Source organism: Seriola aureovittata, chromosome 7, assembly GCF_021018895.1.
Source record: "Seriola aureovittata isolate HTS-2021-v1 ecotype China chromosome 7, ASM2101889v1, whole genome shotgun sequence".
Taxonomy (NCBI): domain Eukaryota; kingdom Metazoa; phylum Chordata; class Actinopteri; order Carangiformes; family Carangidae; genus Seriola; species Seriola aureovittata.
Genome location: NC_079370.1, coordinates 20,390,255 through 20,408,318, shown reverse-complemented (window position 1 = coordinate 20,408,318; position 18,064 = coordinate 20,390,255). Strand labels below are relative to the sequence as shown.

Genomic DNA, 18,064 nt, shown 5'->3' with positions numbered 1-18,064 from the left:
TCAAAATATGTTTTGCTTTAGCCAAACACAAAAGCGCAGCAGCAATCATGGTAAAGTGAAAATGAAAACTGCTTCGCCCATTCTGTCCTACAGTCACTGGTGAGACCTGTGGGGAAATCATGTATTTCTGACATAAAACAAGCTGATTAATGAGGCTGATGGTGAAAATCCCACTGAAAATGAGGCCAGAAGAAAATAAGTAGACAAAAGACGGCCAAGAGAGCAACAAATAAAGGAATTTAAAGATAGATGTTGCACTTTTTGTGAATAGTTTTTATGTACTCTCACTAAGCTCCAGTGGAAATGTTTAGTGTCACATGATCCAAACACTGATCCAGAGGCCTTTCCACACGGCCAAGAAAGCAGTCCAAGGGAAACACTGCTGAAGATGAGAAAACAGCAGTTGTAGTTTCCAAGGGCGAGGCTGTGCCTGTTGGTGAACAACTGCATCATTTTATTTAGAACTGATGTCAGGGCTGGTGGTTAAACGGGGAGGGGCTGCCTTTATGGTTACAGTGGGTGCACGCATGATACATGTATATGCGTGTGCACATGAGTGTGTGGTTGCATTTAACCAGCACATGTGCTGGGGGATGTGGCAGATGTTGCAGAAGCAAGGATTAGTGAGTGTGTGTGTGTGTGTGTGTGTGTGTGTGTGTGTGTGTGTGTGTGTCTTTAAGTGTGTGCATTAAAAATATCTTTGCCACAGCAGGAAGCCACAGTGGCCAATTACAGTGCAGCATCTGGGCTAGCACACATTTACACACACACGCATTTTGAGTGTGTGTGTGTGTGTGTGTGTGTGTGTGTGTGTGTGTGTGTGTGTGTGTGTGTGTGTGGAGGGAATGGGGAGGTTCAGGAGGAGTTCAGGTTATTTACGTCTTAGCATGTGGAGTTTTAGTAAACGGTACAGCGTGTGTGTGTGTGTGTGTGTGTGTGTGTGTGTGTGTGTGTGTGTGTGTGTGTGTGCGTGTGGTAGTGAGGCTTTGTGTCACTGCAGCAGAATCTAAACACACCGTGAAGAAAGACAACGACAGAACATGGGAGAGAGAATTAGAGGGATAGGAGAGTAAATACATTGAAGCAGTGAAAACAATGATGAGAATGGAGAAGACACTTTTAGGAAGGGAGGGGAGAGAAGGAAAACTAAATAAAAGCCCTGTCATTTCCAGCAGAGATGTGATACCTCGCTGTCTCTTTCCACACTCTCAGAAAAGAAGGTTCAGAGTGAAAGTACAACCTCAGAAACCAAAGGTACATTTTAGTCTATTGCATAATTCCCTCTGGAGTCAGTGGAAAACTAATCCTATTTGTTTTATTTTCTCTCTCTTTCTCAATTAAATCAGTCTAAGATGAATATTACTTTGCTGTCTGACTGACTGGATGATTGGGAGCAACTGGTAGACCTGGGCTCACTTTAATTTCACAGAAATGAATTGAACCAGCAGCAGAATTGAAATACTACAGCATTAGTAAATATTATCATAATCGTTCACATTTTACATTAAAAACTCAAAGAAAGTATTTGTTTTGTTATTTTATGTTATGCCTCAAAGTCTAATAATAGTATTATATAGTAGTGGTACAGTATGATTCTGGTTGGTGCACTACATTGATCTTACTTATATGACAGTTTGCTGCCTTTTTTTAAAAACTTGCAATAACGTTTAAGTGGACTTAAACCTAACAACACAAAATCAACGGATGACTGTCACGTTCGTTCATCTTCATTATTGTCGTCAATATCATTAGTTAAATGATGAGAAATCAGAGATAAGGCTGGGGTAATCATATACAGAACAAATTACAAAGTTAGGGAAATAACCATTAATCACCTGTGTGCTTACAAGCCTTCAAGTTTAATTGAGCTGCTGAGACGATAGCGCATCATAATTATTTTTAGAGAATCTCAGAAAGTGGCCACTACAGGAGGCATTAAGTTATAGATGAGCAGAAAGGATGCTCTGTTCTAACTAATTATGGCGAGGACTATACGAGATCATGCTCAGATATTCATTGATATGATCCTTCCATACTAATACCTTTATGCTCATCAGTGAAGTGAGGATTTTCTGGTATTAAAGGTTTTCCTCCAATTCACTGGGAGATTTTTTTCATCTTCTGTACAAGTTCCTTCAACATCTAATGAAATCATCAATGTTTTTGATCATTTTGCAAAACTCCATCCATCTCTACAAATCTTTAAACATGAAAAAAACTGACTTCACTCGGCCACAAACTTGCAGCCCGTTCTTAATAGCAGTTCATCAAGTCATTACTAACGTAGGTGATTCATGCTGAACTGAAATCTCACATTGTTCCTGTGGGGAGGCAAGTGTGGGGACAAATAATGGCACTAGATGATTAGAGCAAATCCTAGAGTCATGGGGAGGTGTGCTCCAGTAGGTGGAGCAGGAAAAGGAGGAGGAGAAATGAGTGGTAGAGGAAGATGGAGAGATATCCAATGAGTAAGAAATCACTCAGATAACTTTAACTAATGACTGTGTCATTAATCGCAGTTTTCCCAGGTGAGTGGCTGAGGAGAGAGTACGCTCTAATGTGAGCACATCGACAGTGGCCTCAATTATTAATATGTTCTGTATAGATACTCTGCTGGCTGCACAGTTTGTAAAGCACACCTTAGCTAAAAAGCTTTAAAGCCTCTAAGAGGACTTTATTGGACAATTTTGTCCCTACTCATTCAGTGTTTGGCTGAATAACACGTTGGACCCAAATACTACTAAAATAAAATAAATTTTCTAGTCCAGGAAAAAGACATTGATCCTCCACACTGATATATTCCACACACAACAAATGAAGACTTTCTGTAAAACCTAAACCTTTACAAGGTGGTCACGTTCAGTCTGTCAAGAAATAATTAAAAATCTGCTCTGACATTAGTGAATGACATTGAGATTGTTTTCCCATTTTTACTTAATTGAATGAGAGTGAAATGACCCAAGTTCTGCCGTGATAATTAGCTGTTAGACAGCTCATATAGAAAATCTATTGGTCTCAAAGAAAGACGCATGTCTCTTGGTGCAAGCTGCCAATCCTGTATTCAGAAATGCCTGGGTAGGCCATTTGTTTTTTTATTGTATTGGCTAGATGTAGCCACTAACCAGCTCAAGGAAGACAATAGGAGCTGGACTATTGGTTCAGTAAGTGGAGAAAGAGAGAGAGGGTAATGCAGAGTATAGATTGATGGAGTGGATATATTGCTGTACAGAGCAGAATGTGCTCAGCAGGACAGAATCAGACTATCAAGTACCATAGGATAAAGCATGTAAAATATCCAGTCAGACAATGCCCGCTCCAGGATACTGACTGAAGCACAACTAAATAAAGCATCTTAATGTGAAGGCTATTGTTCTATTTGTCTGCATTTGTGAAAGGTCCAACCCCATGAATCCCTTGTTGGCTTCAACAGCAAATGAATTTGAGGAATATGTAACACCAAATTTATAGTCACTTGGTTACTTCAATCAGTCCTGTCCAATCAGAGTTACAACTGGAAGTGCCTCCTGGGGAAACGGCTGACAGAGCCGAGGAACACTTAATCCCACTGATTAAATGCAAACATAAACTGAATGGAAATCAGATTTTATCATGTTTTAAAATCAAGGTTATATTTTTTAATCAGTGTGTACTTTTGTACACCTTTAGTCTCCATTCAGTTCCAGGAAAAACAAAAACAAAACAACAACAAAAAGAAAAACACCATTAACAATGACATGCACAAATCCAATTGCAATGTCCATGCAATCATCCTAAAAGCATGAGACATTCAGTTGCGCAAGTTTGTGCTTCACTGCAGTCGGACCTAATGCACACCTGTAAGCATTCAGGTAATGAATTAGTGCTGCCTTATAATTATTAATAATAACAATATATCTAAATAAATGACTGACCACAACAACCCACTGTGTAGACAGTTAACCAGCCCTGTGAGTCATTTTGGCCTCAACCTTGCATCTTTTGTCCCTGTACGCAATTATTTTTCATCTATGTGTAGCTACTGCCACCCAGTGGTCAAAGTCACCCACTGCCTCCACTGCTGCACCACAGACATAGCTTTAATGAGGTCAAAAAATCTTGATGTAGTTGAACTGAACTGAAATTACTTAAATGACTCCTTGTGCTCCCCTCAAGTCTGATTTAAGCATGTCTTCACATTAGCAGGATTTTGTGACTTCACAGCTGGTTTGGAGCCAACTGTGGTTCATTATGCAAGTCACACATGAGGAAATGGATATTTCAGTGATGTTAAACTGCTGAACTTTGATAGATACTGGATTCTTCGATGACAGGAGAAGAGGTAGGTGTAGTTTTATGAATCTTTAACTGGGTAATTCAACTTTTTTGTGGAATAACATCAGATTTTCATTTGTCAAACACAGATGGGATATTAAACTAAAACTGATAAACTACACATATGTATCTAAGTGTGAACAGCATTTGTTGCCCCTTATTGTCATGTCAAACTCACATTATTGTTAATGGTTTTGCAAACGATCGTCACTGCCATAGATGTTGCACTAAACCACCAGCATCTCGGACCAAAACAAATGCTTTGTGAGTCACACCTCCTCCATTTGGCCGCAACCCTCCTCCACTCCCCACTAAACACACAACAACAACCACAACTGAATAGTTACTTTGTGTACAGGGCAGCCAACAAAAACCACCTAGCCACAGTCATTAGCACCCTAGCATTGCCTGACACGCCGCATGGCAAGCTAGCCAGCTAGCGATAGCAACATTTGCCAAAACATAACATAACATTAACAATATCAAGTTAGATAACTGTATCATGGCTACTGCAGCCAGTCACTGTTGAAATCAGTCGTGACATTATTTAGTCATCAAGTTACTTACACTTGGAGATGACAGTTCCGGGTCCAGCTGGAGCCCTTTAGCAGCTAGCCGAGTTTCCTTCTCCCTAAAGTCAGACCAGTATCTCCTCCATGGTCGGACTGGAAAAGTCTTATCAAACCAGGCAAATACACTGATGGAGCTGGTAAAAATTAAAAAACTTTATGGATGTTTTGAGGTCCACAGGTAGTCCCTATGGCCACTCCACCTGTGTACATCTCTTTCTTTGACTGAGGCCTTTTTTAGACACAAAAAACGTGAATTCTTCAGTGGAGGCACTTTGACCTGAACCTGCACTGTGCCATCTCACCTGTGGGCGGGGCTTGTGTGTTTTTAAACATGGGGAGGGCCCACGGTTTGACAGGAGGGAATCACATGCACTAACATGCACTTGTACACGCACTAACATGCAAGTGCTGCCAGACCGGAAACCAAAACAAAGACCAGAGAAACTCAGATTACAACACACACAGAGGAGGTGCGATTTAGTTCGCTGCTCAGGACACCATTTCTGCACTATAACTTTACATAGAAAAGGTTGTTTGCTGCTGTATTATTGTTTAAAATCTCTTTTACAGAACCTAATGCAGGGGGGATTTTCTTTGAAAATGTCTTCAAGGATGCGATCATCACCATGCATTATCTTACTTTCGAGAGCAGTCAGCCTTTTCTGATGGAACAAACTCCGTTTTTAATGAAAAGTATTGACTTCACCATATCCCCTTAATCTACTTCCTTGCTTGTTTTCTGGGGCTTTTTGTTTCCCAATGATGCCATTATTTTTTAACAGCTCTCTATCAATTGTTAAATATTGACACGTTTTTAAATGCACCATGAATATAAATTGTTCATTGTGTTGCACTCCAGCACGACTGAATCTCTGCAAAGTGATTTTCACAGTATTGAAAACAGTGACAGCCTGGAGTGTAGCATATCAACCTAAATGATCAATAATTGTATTTAAGGGGATAAAATGTGCAAAACTATAATAAGCATCACTTTGGTCCCTCATGCAGAAACCACCTCTTCCTCTCGCCTATCAGCATCATTTATCATCAGCAGCAGAACTGTCATGAGAATTGTATCCACAAGCAGATTTCACACACTGCTCCTCTACTTGCATTAAGCTGTAAATACCTCTGAATGGAATATTATCTCCATTTCCTTTGTATTTAGTGTCATCTTTGTGTCATTTCAAATGTGTAATGTAGCATCATTGCTCCTACTGAGCTTTTATTACTTGACCACATATTCAAATAATAATAAAAAAAAAGCAGCAACAGAACAATAAACCTTACACATAACTATCCATAAAAAAACTCATTTTTTTTTTGGACGTTGACTTTTTAAATATTCAAAAGAATTTCTTGAGTTTGGGATTTTGAGATCAAGGGAAATGAGGCAGGGCACAACTCAAATATTTGTTCATGTAATTGCTGTCATTGTGCGAACTGATCTACAATGTGTCCTTGTTGGATTCCGGGACAGGAACACAACTTCCTGTGCTGCAGCGACAACCTCACTGAAAGCACACAAACTGTATGCGTCAGTGCACCATGGAGAGAGCTGCTGTGGTGTCGGGCTGCAGGACTCCCTCAGTGCCAGAGTACAACATCTCCACCTCCACCTTGGCCTTCAACCAGCATTTCATCACAACTGCCAAAGGAATTCTCCTCCTGGCTGAGATAGTAAGTGTGAATATGGATTTGAAGTTTTAAGGCCTGATGACTCATTAGAAAAACACAATAGAGCCAATGCTGAAAAGTTAATGTTGGGACATCTGATTTTTACTTTTAATAATTACAATTACAATTAATAATCATTTTGATAATTATCAGAAAAGTTTGTTACACTTATGTTAAGAATGTAAGTTCTTACCAGGTAATGCAGAAACAAACACCCTCTGAGACCGAGACAGTTTAGGGTGTTTCTACTCTACAGTATAATCTAAAAAAGTGATTCATAAAATTATTCTATTTACTCCACTGTTTTTCCATAAAATTAATGTGAAATTTATTTCAGTAATAATAGTATAAATGGAATTTTGTGGTATTTCTCAGACAGTATCACAGACACTCAAGAAAAAAAAGGAAACCAAAAACTATGTTTCTATGAAAATAGGAAGTTGACTAAAAACACCAAGCAAATCAATTCTTCCTCCCTTCTCTCCCTCATTGTCTCTCTTCCTTTCCAAATCAGCTGAGGGAAAAAGACAGGATAGCCTTTCTGTAAATACAGTCTGGCTGGCTGCCATGCAGAGGCTGTGCACGCCACATTTGGAGGAATCTGATTGGGACATGTTCAAATAATCAGAATGGAAATGCAGATACTAAAAAGATGTTTATTTTGGAAATTATACAACCGATTGTGAGATTATACTATATATAGGTTCTAGTTTTATTAATAAATAGCTTGAAATCGGGGTTAAATTGGTATTGTACAAGAGATTTCATTTCCAAAGAAACCGACCCGGCTCGCAGCCATGTATCACATCAGACCACATTTTCTTCCTGTGATATGAAACATCCAGCAGGAATTTTTTGTTTGAAACAGGAAGGGTGGATTAGGAATAGTGTTGGGAGCAACAAGATTTAGTTACTCACCACCGCAACACTTGGATGCAATGGAAATGGGGGAAAAAAACGGAAGACAAAAATGACATGAAACTCATTTTTGTTGTGGTTTTTTCTCTGGTTTCTTTCAATTTTCTGGAATTTTCTTCTTGGCGAAGTTTCCCATCAACTTCCTCAAAATCTTACATTTCATGTCCGATACCAATCTCCTTTTCACAACATCAAAAGATCAGTATTTGTTCAGCCAGTTTTATCTTTTCCTCTTTCACTTTGTTTCTCAATAAGCTTTATTCACAGTGTGACAATATAAGCCAGAACTACCAAACATTAAATTAAATCAAATCTCCTTTCCTCTCCTCTCCTCCAGGTGTGTGGTATGTTAGTGTGGATTCTGGTTGGGGGAACACACTATTTTCATCTGTCTGCTCTTTGCTGGGTGATGTTTGTTGCCATCTTGTGCTGGATTCTGACTGTTTCCCTGTTTATTATTTACCTCATTGGAGCCCACAAGAGGATACCACAGGTCCCCTGGACTACAGTGGTAACACACACACACACACGCACACGCACACGCACACACACACACACACACACACGCACACGCACACGCACACACACACACACACACACACGCACACGCACACGCACACGCACACGCGCGCACACACACACACACACACACACACACACACACACACACACACACACACACACACACACAATTTAGAATTTAGCTCAGGTTTCTCCCATTTCGCTTGATGAAGATGGATCTCCCTTAATGGAGCCCTAACCTTAACCAAGGTGCTTTTGTTGTGTAAACCTAACCACAGACAGGACTGTGGTTAGAGACTCCAGTGTTTGCACTCCACCGCAACCACTTACTGTTGATGGCACTGTTGTTATTAAATGAAGCACTTCATTCATTAAAAAAACAAACATAGGCACACACACACACACACACACACACACACACACACACACACACACACACACACACACACACACACACACACACACAGAAACAAACGTTGCCTCTGAATATATTCCAGGCAGCAATCATATTGTCATAACATGAGCAGTTTAGTAGTATATGAACATGATTTCTATCAGACAGGTTTGGGCTGCTTTGTCTTTTTCTCTGTGATTCACTCTTTTGTGTCTTTGTCTCCTCTAGTCGCTGTGTTTGAACTGTAGTGCTGCAGTTCTCTATCTGGTGACAGCAGTGGTAGATGCTCTGACAGTCACTGAGGCCATTAGGGGGCGACATAACTACAACTGCTGGGCAGCATCTGCGGTAAGAGCACCCCTGTCAATATATTTGCTAACGTTCATTCAAAAAATCTTTAGTTATTATCTATGTATTTCATTTCCTCACTGTAGTTTGTGTGTCTGCATTACAAACAACAAAACAAGAGCAGCCCCGTGTTGTAAAAACCACTGAAGTGCAGGATTCTCCCGCATGAATTTACGAAAAATGAGTGAAATGACAACAAGCACACATGCAGTGTAATCCAGGGTTTCTGCAGCATAGTGTAACTTTACATATCCAGATACGGACCCCAAGGACCCCAAGGTCATGTCCTCAGTATTGGAATGAGGAGATTTGAATGACCTGTGGAGCAGTTCAAATTAGTAAAGTAAAAAGTACACATGGTGGCTTTTTAGGGCTAATTTACACAATGATACCTCTCTATAAAGTTAGGGGACACACAAGAGATAGATTTTGAAAAACTGTAAAAATCAAAGCAGCATAGTCTGCCTCTGTTATAGGTGTATCTCCAGAGACACTGGACCCTTCTTAATGATGATATCAGCAGGGGTTATCTTCTCAAACAGAGCTACAGAAGACATTATACACTTCTTTTAACAGTCTGAGTATTTCTCCTTTGATGAGTAAACTAAATATGCGCATAAAACCGGTGTAATGTACCTTTAGGAAAAAAATTAACAAATGAATAACATAGTAGGCTGTTATAATGATTAGAATTAGTCATTTGCCACCAGGAGCGGTGTTTTGAAACAGCCTTTATTCAGTCACTTAGTATGAAAGTATAAATATAATCTACTCTAATGAAGAAAATGTGGAACAAAATCTTCTTTTAGTGACTTTGTGCAAGTGGAATTTTGACACGTTTTCTTTGTTCACATTTTGTTCTCTATCTTTCCATGTTCATTTTTTTCTCACCTCTTCTCCACCTTTCACTCTCTCAGTTCTTTGCTTTTCTGACCACACTGTGCTATGCAGGAAGCAGTTACCTGAGCTTCTGTGACTGGAAAACCACAGAGGAGCAGCAGTAATCTCATTGGCTCTTGTTTCATGGCAACATTGTTCAGACTTCCACAGTATGAGGAACATGTCTGACGGAGACAGATCTACCTTCAGACACGACAAGGCCAACTTGTATAGAGATAATGATCATGATAGAATACCATTGTTGCGTGTCATATTGTGAGCAGGACAATAACTGAAGACTGACAAAGTTGAGTTCAATGAGGACACAAATCAGTTCGAAAACACTGGAATCTGACACAGTAAAAACTGTAGCTGAAGTGTGTTGCACCCACAAGACGAGTACAGTCAGCTGTCTGCACTTTTGGACAAGAAGAAAAAATGATAAGACATAAAAAAGAATGAAGTATTGGGTGTGTGTGGTAGACAAATGCAGATGTGTAACAGGCTGCTAACTTTCTTTTCCTATATCTAACTGTGTTGTAGTTGTTGGGTGTGGAAGTAGATTTTTTTGCCTTTTTCTGCCTACCCCAGCTTTAATCCTTTTTTTATTCAGGTGTCATGTAATCTTTTCCAAATGTTTTTCTCCATCACTGTCACATTCAACAAGTTGTTTTCAAGTTGTTTTTTATTTTGTTTTCACTAGGGGACAAAAAAAACTCACTCACTCATTCATTCATGAATCATTAATTTCACAAAACGTTGTATGATGCATGCAACATTTTACACATCTCTCCAACCATTACAAACACGCAGAAATAAAAATCTTTCAGTTCATTTCAATCATCTCTTGTTATCCTTACAGTTAAAATTCCACAAGATACATGTTATTTTGATTAAAAGTGCAATACATTACTTCTCTTTGTCCTTCAAATATGCAGATGTTCAAATGCTCATGCTCCTTCATTTTCATACATAAAAAAGTATCAGCTACTATGTGCAGGGTTAGGTCCTGTATGTTTGCCTGCACCATACAGGGTTACGGACTAAGTTTATCTACAACAGTTACCATTAAACCTGTTTTTACATTGTTTATAAAATATTGTTTCATCCACACAGTTTTCAAAGGTCTTGATCCAAAAGTGGTGCAATATTACCCAGTGCCCATTTGTTTGTAGGTTGATCAGTGATCAATAAAAAAGTAGCTTATTACTCAGTTTTTCACTTGCTCATTGTAGGCTAACGTCAGTGCTGTTGCCTTGATCCATGTAGACCACTCCCCAGTGAGCTCCTAGTGAAGTAATCCCATTGCTATTATAGCGGCCACTCAGCAGTTTGAGCTCCGCGTCCATGTGGGTTGGGTAGAAGTTAAAGGAATTCTGCAAGACAACATCAAATGTTAATAAACGACCACACATATTATTATTAATGATTGTAGCAAACAGAAAGGGTAGATGACCTGTATAGGTTGGCCGACGATCAGAGAGCGCCCTCTGGAGGTCACAAATATCACCTGATAGATGTAGTTGCTGTGGTATTTACCAGAAATCTGAAAAATGCAAGACAGTGTGAGCACACAAACACTGCAAGTGCATTTAGTTAGCCCTTAATAAGTAAACAAATGATGTACAGTAGCAATTTCAATGAAAAATGCTACTACTACTAATATTTCCTGGACCTATAAAATAAAATATGTGTATAATACTAATAATATCTGTTAATGTCTACATATATTACAATTAGATTTAAATGATTAAAGAAATAGATGACATTTAAATGTTAACATTGCACAAAAAAGAATTGGAACAATACCAGACCAGTATTTTAGTATCAGTGAAATCTCTGACCTGAACAATGACCTCTCCGTCAAACAGGTTCAACTCTTGTGGGTTGCCAACTGCGCGTCCAATCTTTTTAGACCAAATGAATTCGTAACGCAGCTGGATACTGCAAGGACACACACAAGGGAGAGAGAGGAAACACACTGTTAAACACAGAGGATGATATGTACTAAATAGGCGAGGGCAGATTAGTTAAAGTCATAATGTAGCCAGATATTGTAATAAATCAAACAAGGGCAAATAAGCAGTGATAAACACTGAAACCATCAAAAGCGAAAAGGGACTGTATGAAAATGATCGAGGAGCAGAGGGGAGCTGAATCTTATGGTTTGCCATTATGGTACCACTTTAAACTTAATATGTTAATGAAACAATATTTTTCGCAATATAAATAAAAGAAAAAAAAATACACCAACCTCCACCTCTCCCCCCTAATAATTCCCATACAGTCCCTAACACTTATGGACAAGAAGGAGGAAAGGCTGAAGACTTACCCAGTGATGTAGGCATTGTTGGTTTCCCAGACCCGGACTGCTGTAATCCTTCCCTCTCCCTCTGAGGAGAAGGAAGTACCACTTCCACCTCCAACTGCAAGAGAGTAGGAGTAGTGCACCAAGGCAGCTGGAGAGGAAAAAAAGATAGTAATTATGTCAAGGAATAGACACTACTACTACTCTTGACTCAACCATTCATATAAAATCTTACTATGGAGTATAAAACGTGCGTAAAAAGGCCTCAACAGTTGGGTTAACTTCTTACGTTTTGCCAGGCAGCTGGCGCAGAGCACAGCAAAGACGAGGAGGGACAACATTTGTGTGTGTGAGAGCGTCCAGAAACAACACTGAAATTAGAGACATTGTCATCATTATTGTCATCGTCATATAATCATCATTATCTATAGAATTTCTTTCAATCATCAAACCAATGTGATATTTGCTTTTCAGAAAGAGTTTCTCAACATTTTATATATGGACCAATATCAGTGTAAAATAATAATAGAATCATTAGCAATACAAATAATTGTATTCTGCAGCTGCAGAAAGATGCTGTTAAAGTTGAGAGTTACATCCCACAGAGTTAAAACCAGCATATAGAGTTCAGACTCACCTGCTGAAACAGCTGTAGCCTGAGCAAAGGATGAGCAGACACTGCAACACTGATACTTTGACACTGGCATTTATATCTCCCAGCCTCCCCCACGACACACACATTTTATCATGATGACACACACACACAAACACACTAGCATTCCTACCTGACAGCCTCTGATAGCTGAACAATAGCATATCTGTTTTTGTTTTAGTGACAGAGTATGGTTCTGGGAATTAGAAATTGAACAAAGAGAAGAATTTTGAAGTCCATCACTAAGTTCAGCCCCACATTTTTCACCGAACTTATGCAAAAGGAAGTCTGACCTTAAAAATTTCGATAACTCAAGCATCTCTCATGAATCTGTGTCCCATAATTTACCACCCCATCAACTTAAAATGAATGGAGCAATTAAAACCTGTGTAACAAAATTCTGATTCAGTTTGGGTCGCTAAAGCAGAGTTTCAAAAGATCATTCTTGACCTTAGAAAAGTAGTTGGCAAATCTTATCTCACCTCAAGGCACATTTAGTAGCTACCGTGGAAATTTCGATCATATCATATGATCTTAATCAGCAAATGTCGTTTGGCCAGTTGTCATGAAAATGTAGAAGTTGAAACTTACATTTCTGTCTGCGCACTTTAAAGTCTTCTTGTCTTTAAACTCTATCATCTGATGAAAAATCAGAACAGCTAAAGTTGAGGTCGTTAAGTCAACAAATTTTTCTCGGTGCTGGTGTCAGAAAGAAGTGCACAAATCAGGTTATAAAGTTTTCTTCCACAAAATGATTATTATCTAAAAATAATTATAATAAAGATTGACGTCTTTTTTGTGCGATAGCCTCTTATGTCCCGAGACAATGTTTTTGAATGACCCCCTCACCCCCTATGTATGACACAGTCCTTAATGTCATGTCGTTTAAATATATTCAAATGTCTCAAAATTAATTTTTTTCAAATTGGGAATTTTCTGCAAATAATAGAATTCACTGAAGAATTTAATGATCTTCTCCTGACAAAAGAGAACTTCCTCCTGAGCTGACATTTTCTGGAAACGAGAGATCCATCAGTGTCACATAAAACCAGGAAATAACATGAGAAAAACATGAGAGGGAATTTCCAGAGCTACTGGTACTACTGGAATAACCATACTTATAGCATAAAACAATTACCTGCTTTCCTGTCGGACTTCGTCATGAACCCTGTACAGGAGACATGAAAAGCCACATAGAGAGAGAGAGAGGGAGGGAGAGAGAGAGAGCAAGTGAGAGAATTTCAGTCAGTCACAGTCATCATCACTTCTCACAGTAGTTTTTCGAAACAAAATAAAGCCTTTTCATCCTGAAGGAATCTTGTTTATCCAAGATGCTTGAAATATATATAGAGAAAGTGTATGATACACTATTTACTGACATAAAATATTCGTCTTGAGAAAGAAAAACAGTAAATACAGAAAAAAATACTACAGGAAGGTAAAGCAAAGTAAAAGTAAAGGTGCAATGCATTTGCAAACGTACTATAGGTATCACTGTTCTGGCCTGGAATGTAAGGGTTTTATGATGAATCAATTATTATTATTACTGTTATTATTATATTTCTACCACACTGGACTTCCTTTTGAGCACATCAGAATATAATGACAATTACAGCATAATAAAAAATGACACCTTGCGTACCTTGACTGGGTGTCATTATTATTTTGTTATTAATGCTTGTTTCTGATGTCAAGGAAAACAAAACAGGAAATGGCCCGTGACCATAGGCATGAAAACATGAAGGAATGCTGTATTTCTGGTGGTTGGTGCTGTCAGAGATCACACCCCGGAGATTTATGGTTGAACTAAAAACACAGCTGTCAAAAAAATCAGTAAAAAAATAGCAGCTCACTGCAAGAAGCTGAAAATTGAAGAGTTGAGCTACAGAAGTGTCTGGCCTGCCATCATGAAAATATCTGTGATGACCCCTGGGGTCCTCTTAGGCTTTGGGTCCTTTTACTGGGTTGCCTCTTTGTCTGCAGCTGATTGGTGTATCTGGAACATCTGTAGCATGTGTTCCAGGGAGTCCTGGATGCCAATTAATTAGTTTAATTAGTTCTTACCACAACCGCACTCACATACATCAATCGCGGACACCACGCAACTCATACTGAGAAGGTTTAATTTGGCATCTTAATTTGGTCTGATCTAGTGTGATAAAAATATTCTTTATTAATCGTAACTATGGTGTCTCTCTCTTTTGTTTTGGCCAGGGTCAGAACGACAACAAACACCCTTTACTGGTCACAGAGTCACAAAGTACATGACCAGCAGGAGAGAGGGGAAGGAAAAATGAAAGACCATTCATGGCTTTCATGGAACAGAACGCTGTTCTGAGATCAAATGTAAGAGAGATGTGTCTTGGGAGCTAAATGCCTCATAAACTTCAGTTTATGAGGCCTCTTGTGGTCTGCAGGTATCAGACCACAAGAGGACGGGGAGATTGCAGAAGGAGCAAGGAGGCCTCTCAGAGAGAGAGAGAGAGAGAGAGAGGAGAGAGAGAGAGAGAGAGAGAGAGAGAGAGAGAGAGAGAGAGGAGAGAGAGAGAGAGAGAGAGAGAGAGAGAGAGAGAGAGAGAGAGAGGAGAGAGAGAGAGAGAGAGAGAGAGAGAGAGAGAGAGAGAGAGAGAGGACCATCTGTGCTGGAGCCCTTCTAACCAATGATTCCCCCTTCCTGCCTGGATGGTTGAACGCACCTGTGCCCATCTACCCCCCCCCCCCCCTTCTCCAAACTAGACTTTTTAAAACCCTCTTGATATAAATAAAAAGAGACTGTTTGGCGTGTTGGCATATTTGGGTGGGTGTGGTTTACTCCTGAGTAGCGCTTGGGATAGAACCGACACAGGCAGTTTCCGCCTGTTACAGTAGTATCAAGGGGGGTTGTACAAGGAAGTGCACCAAAAGTGCATAGTAAGTGCTAGTTAGACATGTTAGGGTTTTAAGAATGACGGTGCTCTTGGAAGAGATGAGTTTTCAAGACATTGTGAAAGATAGAGAGGGCGGCCTCTGCTCTGATAAAATTCGGTAGCTCATCCCACAATCGGGGAACCACAGATGAGAACAGTCTGGACTGAGATTGCCTTGTGTGCAGGGATGGCAATACCAGACGACATTCCTTGGAGGAACACAGTGGCTGAAAGGGAGCATAAGCCTAGATGATTGATTTAAGTAGATGGGAACAGACCCAGAAGTCATTCTGAAGGCAAACATTAGTGACTTGAATTTGATTCAGGGTAGCCAGTGTAGGTCGATGAATAGTGGAGTGACATGTGCCTTTTTGGGCGGATGGAAGATGAGAGGGGGTGCAACATTCTGGACCATCTGCAAGGTTTTCATTGTGCACAAAGGAAGGCCCACCAGAAGAGCATTGGAGTGATTGCAGTGAAGAGATAACCATGACCTGGACTAAGAGCTGGGTGATGTGCTGACTCACATAAGGCCTGATTTTTCTGATGTCACAAAGAGCAAAGTGGCATGAGATGGAGATGGATGCAAAATGGTTGGAGAAAGAGAGCTGGTCATCAAACAGTAACTGTAAGTAAAAAGTGAACGGTAACTGTAGGAGGAGGTTGTGGTGGATGGATGGGTCAACAGGAGATTGGTGTGTCAACAATATAGTGGCAATATGAAAAGGCATGCGAGTGGTTCACTGTATCAAAGGCTGCTGATCCACCAAAATAAGAAGTGAAGACCCACCTGCAGCTCTGGCTGTCTGGCTCTGGCAACTACTGGTAAGAAGTTTTGACACATCGCTTTCAGTTGGAGGGTTTGTGGCAGTGGCCTGAGATTAGCCAGGTTTCTTTGCCTATTGCATTATTATGCTTTTGTACGTATGCCAGTGACCACAGGAATGGGGTTGAAGCACATAGTTACAGCGCTAAGTCACTATGTTTATGGCCTTGCTGAGGTGCACTGAACACGAGGGCTGACGCTTCTGCTGCTGCTGAAATAGCGAGAGCTTAATTGAACACAGCTGTTCACATGTCAGTTTGATTGCATGTACCTGAGTAGGCCTACATTCTCTGAATTAGCACCACAATATGATCGGTTTCTCAGGGCGTGAGCTTGTTTACACAATATTAAATGTTATATTAACGACAGCAAAATATTTTTAATACACAACAAAGTATCTTAATACTTGACAAATACTTTGATGCTTCAGTAGTTGCTGTCTAGCGGTCTATTATTTATTTGTGTGTCAGTTTAGGATTGGAAAAGAGAGCTAGCGTCACAAATTGGGTGTTCTTGACTTTCTTGTTTACGAGGATAACTGAAGGGCAAACACACATACGCCAACACCATGGCCCACAGACACACCCACACACCCACAGTCCTGTACTGCTGGAGCTTGTCACGCGTAGATCAGAGCAGCATTGTTTTGTGTGACAAAGTGTGCTTGTCAAGCTGCCCTCAACTCAGCTTCTACTGTTCTGAGACAGTTATGATGTTGCATAAGACCCAAGAGCCAAGTTTCCGTGTCTCCTGAGTTTCTCAACTACTTCCTGACTGAAACAGCTTTTAGCAGAGGTGAACACTTCATGTATTACACATTACATATCAACAATATTTTTAAGGCTGGAATCAAAAACACCAAATGTGCAATACGCAAATGAAATACATGTCTCATTAAATGGGACCACTGTCCGGTGTGGGGTGGTAATAGAATGAAGTGCATGAGACTTTTGTAACTTGTAAGTAACTTGTGTGACTGGGGAAACATACAGTCTGTATTTGTTGTATTTCATTTGTATCCACCTAGAAGAGAAGCATAGATTAAGTTTAACAGGGGTGACATTGGACTCACTTTCAGTCTGGGCCCTGAAAAGCTTTTAAAATCAACTTTTTCTAATCATAATTTTTGTAACTGCATGTAATTTATTACAGTTATACACAATGGGATCTTTTACTTTCTTAATATTTTTTTATTTCCTTGTTGGTAATGGTTGGACAGCTAAAGATAAAACCACAAACAATTAATAAAACCTTGTATATGACACCACTCCAAATCAATGAATATGATCCTAACATTTAAATGAACTAACACATTCTGGTTTCTAAACTTAAAAGTTATTTTTACACACAGAGACTAGGAGTAAGTCACATGGTCCCCACAAGTTTGTTTATCATTTTTCAATGATGCCTGGAAGGGCCGGGGTATTCTTGAAAAGAAACCGTTTATACAACATGCTGTCCAACCATGTTCGAAGGCAAAAGTGTTTATTGCTAATCTGAACGGCCACATTGGGGGGCAGGGTGAAAAGCCAGCCGTCGTAGAGTGAAGCAAGAAACAATGATGAAAAAAGAAAGCTAGAGAGAGATATTCAAACCCTGGCTTCTCTCTAACCTCCACTCACCTGCCACTTCACTGCAGGAAATGGGTGTGAATGGCTGTACAGTCAGGTAGAGCTAAACTGACAATTCTAGAAAACATTTATTTGAAGAGTGACAGTGAAATAAGCTTTACAGTTACATTAAGTTTGGAA

General features: G+C 39.7%; 2 protein-coding genes and 1 long non-coding RNA gene across 3 annotated transcripts in view; 1 reads left to right on the top strand and 2 right to left on the bottom strand.

Moving 5' to 3' along the window:
- The window catches only part of LOC130172794 (uncharacterized), a 64,075-nt gene extending 58,869 nt beyond the window's left edge, over positions 1-5,206 (bottom strand). Inside the window, exon 1 of the long non-coding RNA XR_008828332.1 lies at positions 4,879-5,206. This is a non-coding gene — a long non-coding RNA (uncharacterized LOC130172794). The remainder of the gene's footprint in view (positions 1-4,878) is intronic.
- A 6-nt stretch (positions 5,207-5,212) lies between these two features.
- Positions 5,213-10,455, top strand: cmtm8b (CKLF-like MARVEL transmembrane domain containing 8b). Its single transcript, XM_056381713.1, has 5 exons — positions 5,213-5,353; positions 6,364-6,563; positions 7,816-7,989; positions 8,623-8,742; positions 9,660-10,455. Exons 2-5 carry the CDS (start codon positions 6,417-6,419, stop codon positions 9,744-9,746), a joined length of 528 nt encoding a protein of 175 aa, XP_056237688.1. The 5' UTR covers positions 5,213-5,353; positions 6,364-6,416; the 3' UTR covers positions 9,747-10,455.
- Positions 10,289-12,662, bottom strand: LOC130172793 (zymogen granule membrane protein 16-like). Its single transcript, XM_056381714.1, has 6 exons — positions 12,567-12,662; positions 12,219-12,300; positions 11,954-12,080; positions 11,466-11,565; positions 11,078-11,167; positions 10,289-10,997 (listed from the first exon to the last, which is right to left on the bottom strand). Exons 2-6 carry the CDS (start codon positions 12,268-12,270, stop codon positions 10,848-10,850), a joined length of 519 nt encoding a protein of 172 aa, XP_056237689.1. The 5' UTR covers positions 12,271-12,300; positions 12,567-12,662; the 3' UTR covers positions 10,289-10,847.
- Positions 12,663-18,064: the final 5,402 nt, after the last annotated feature.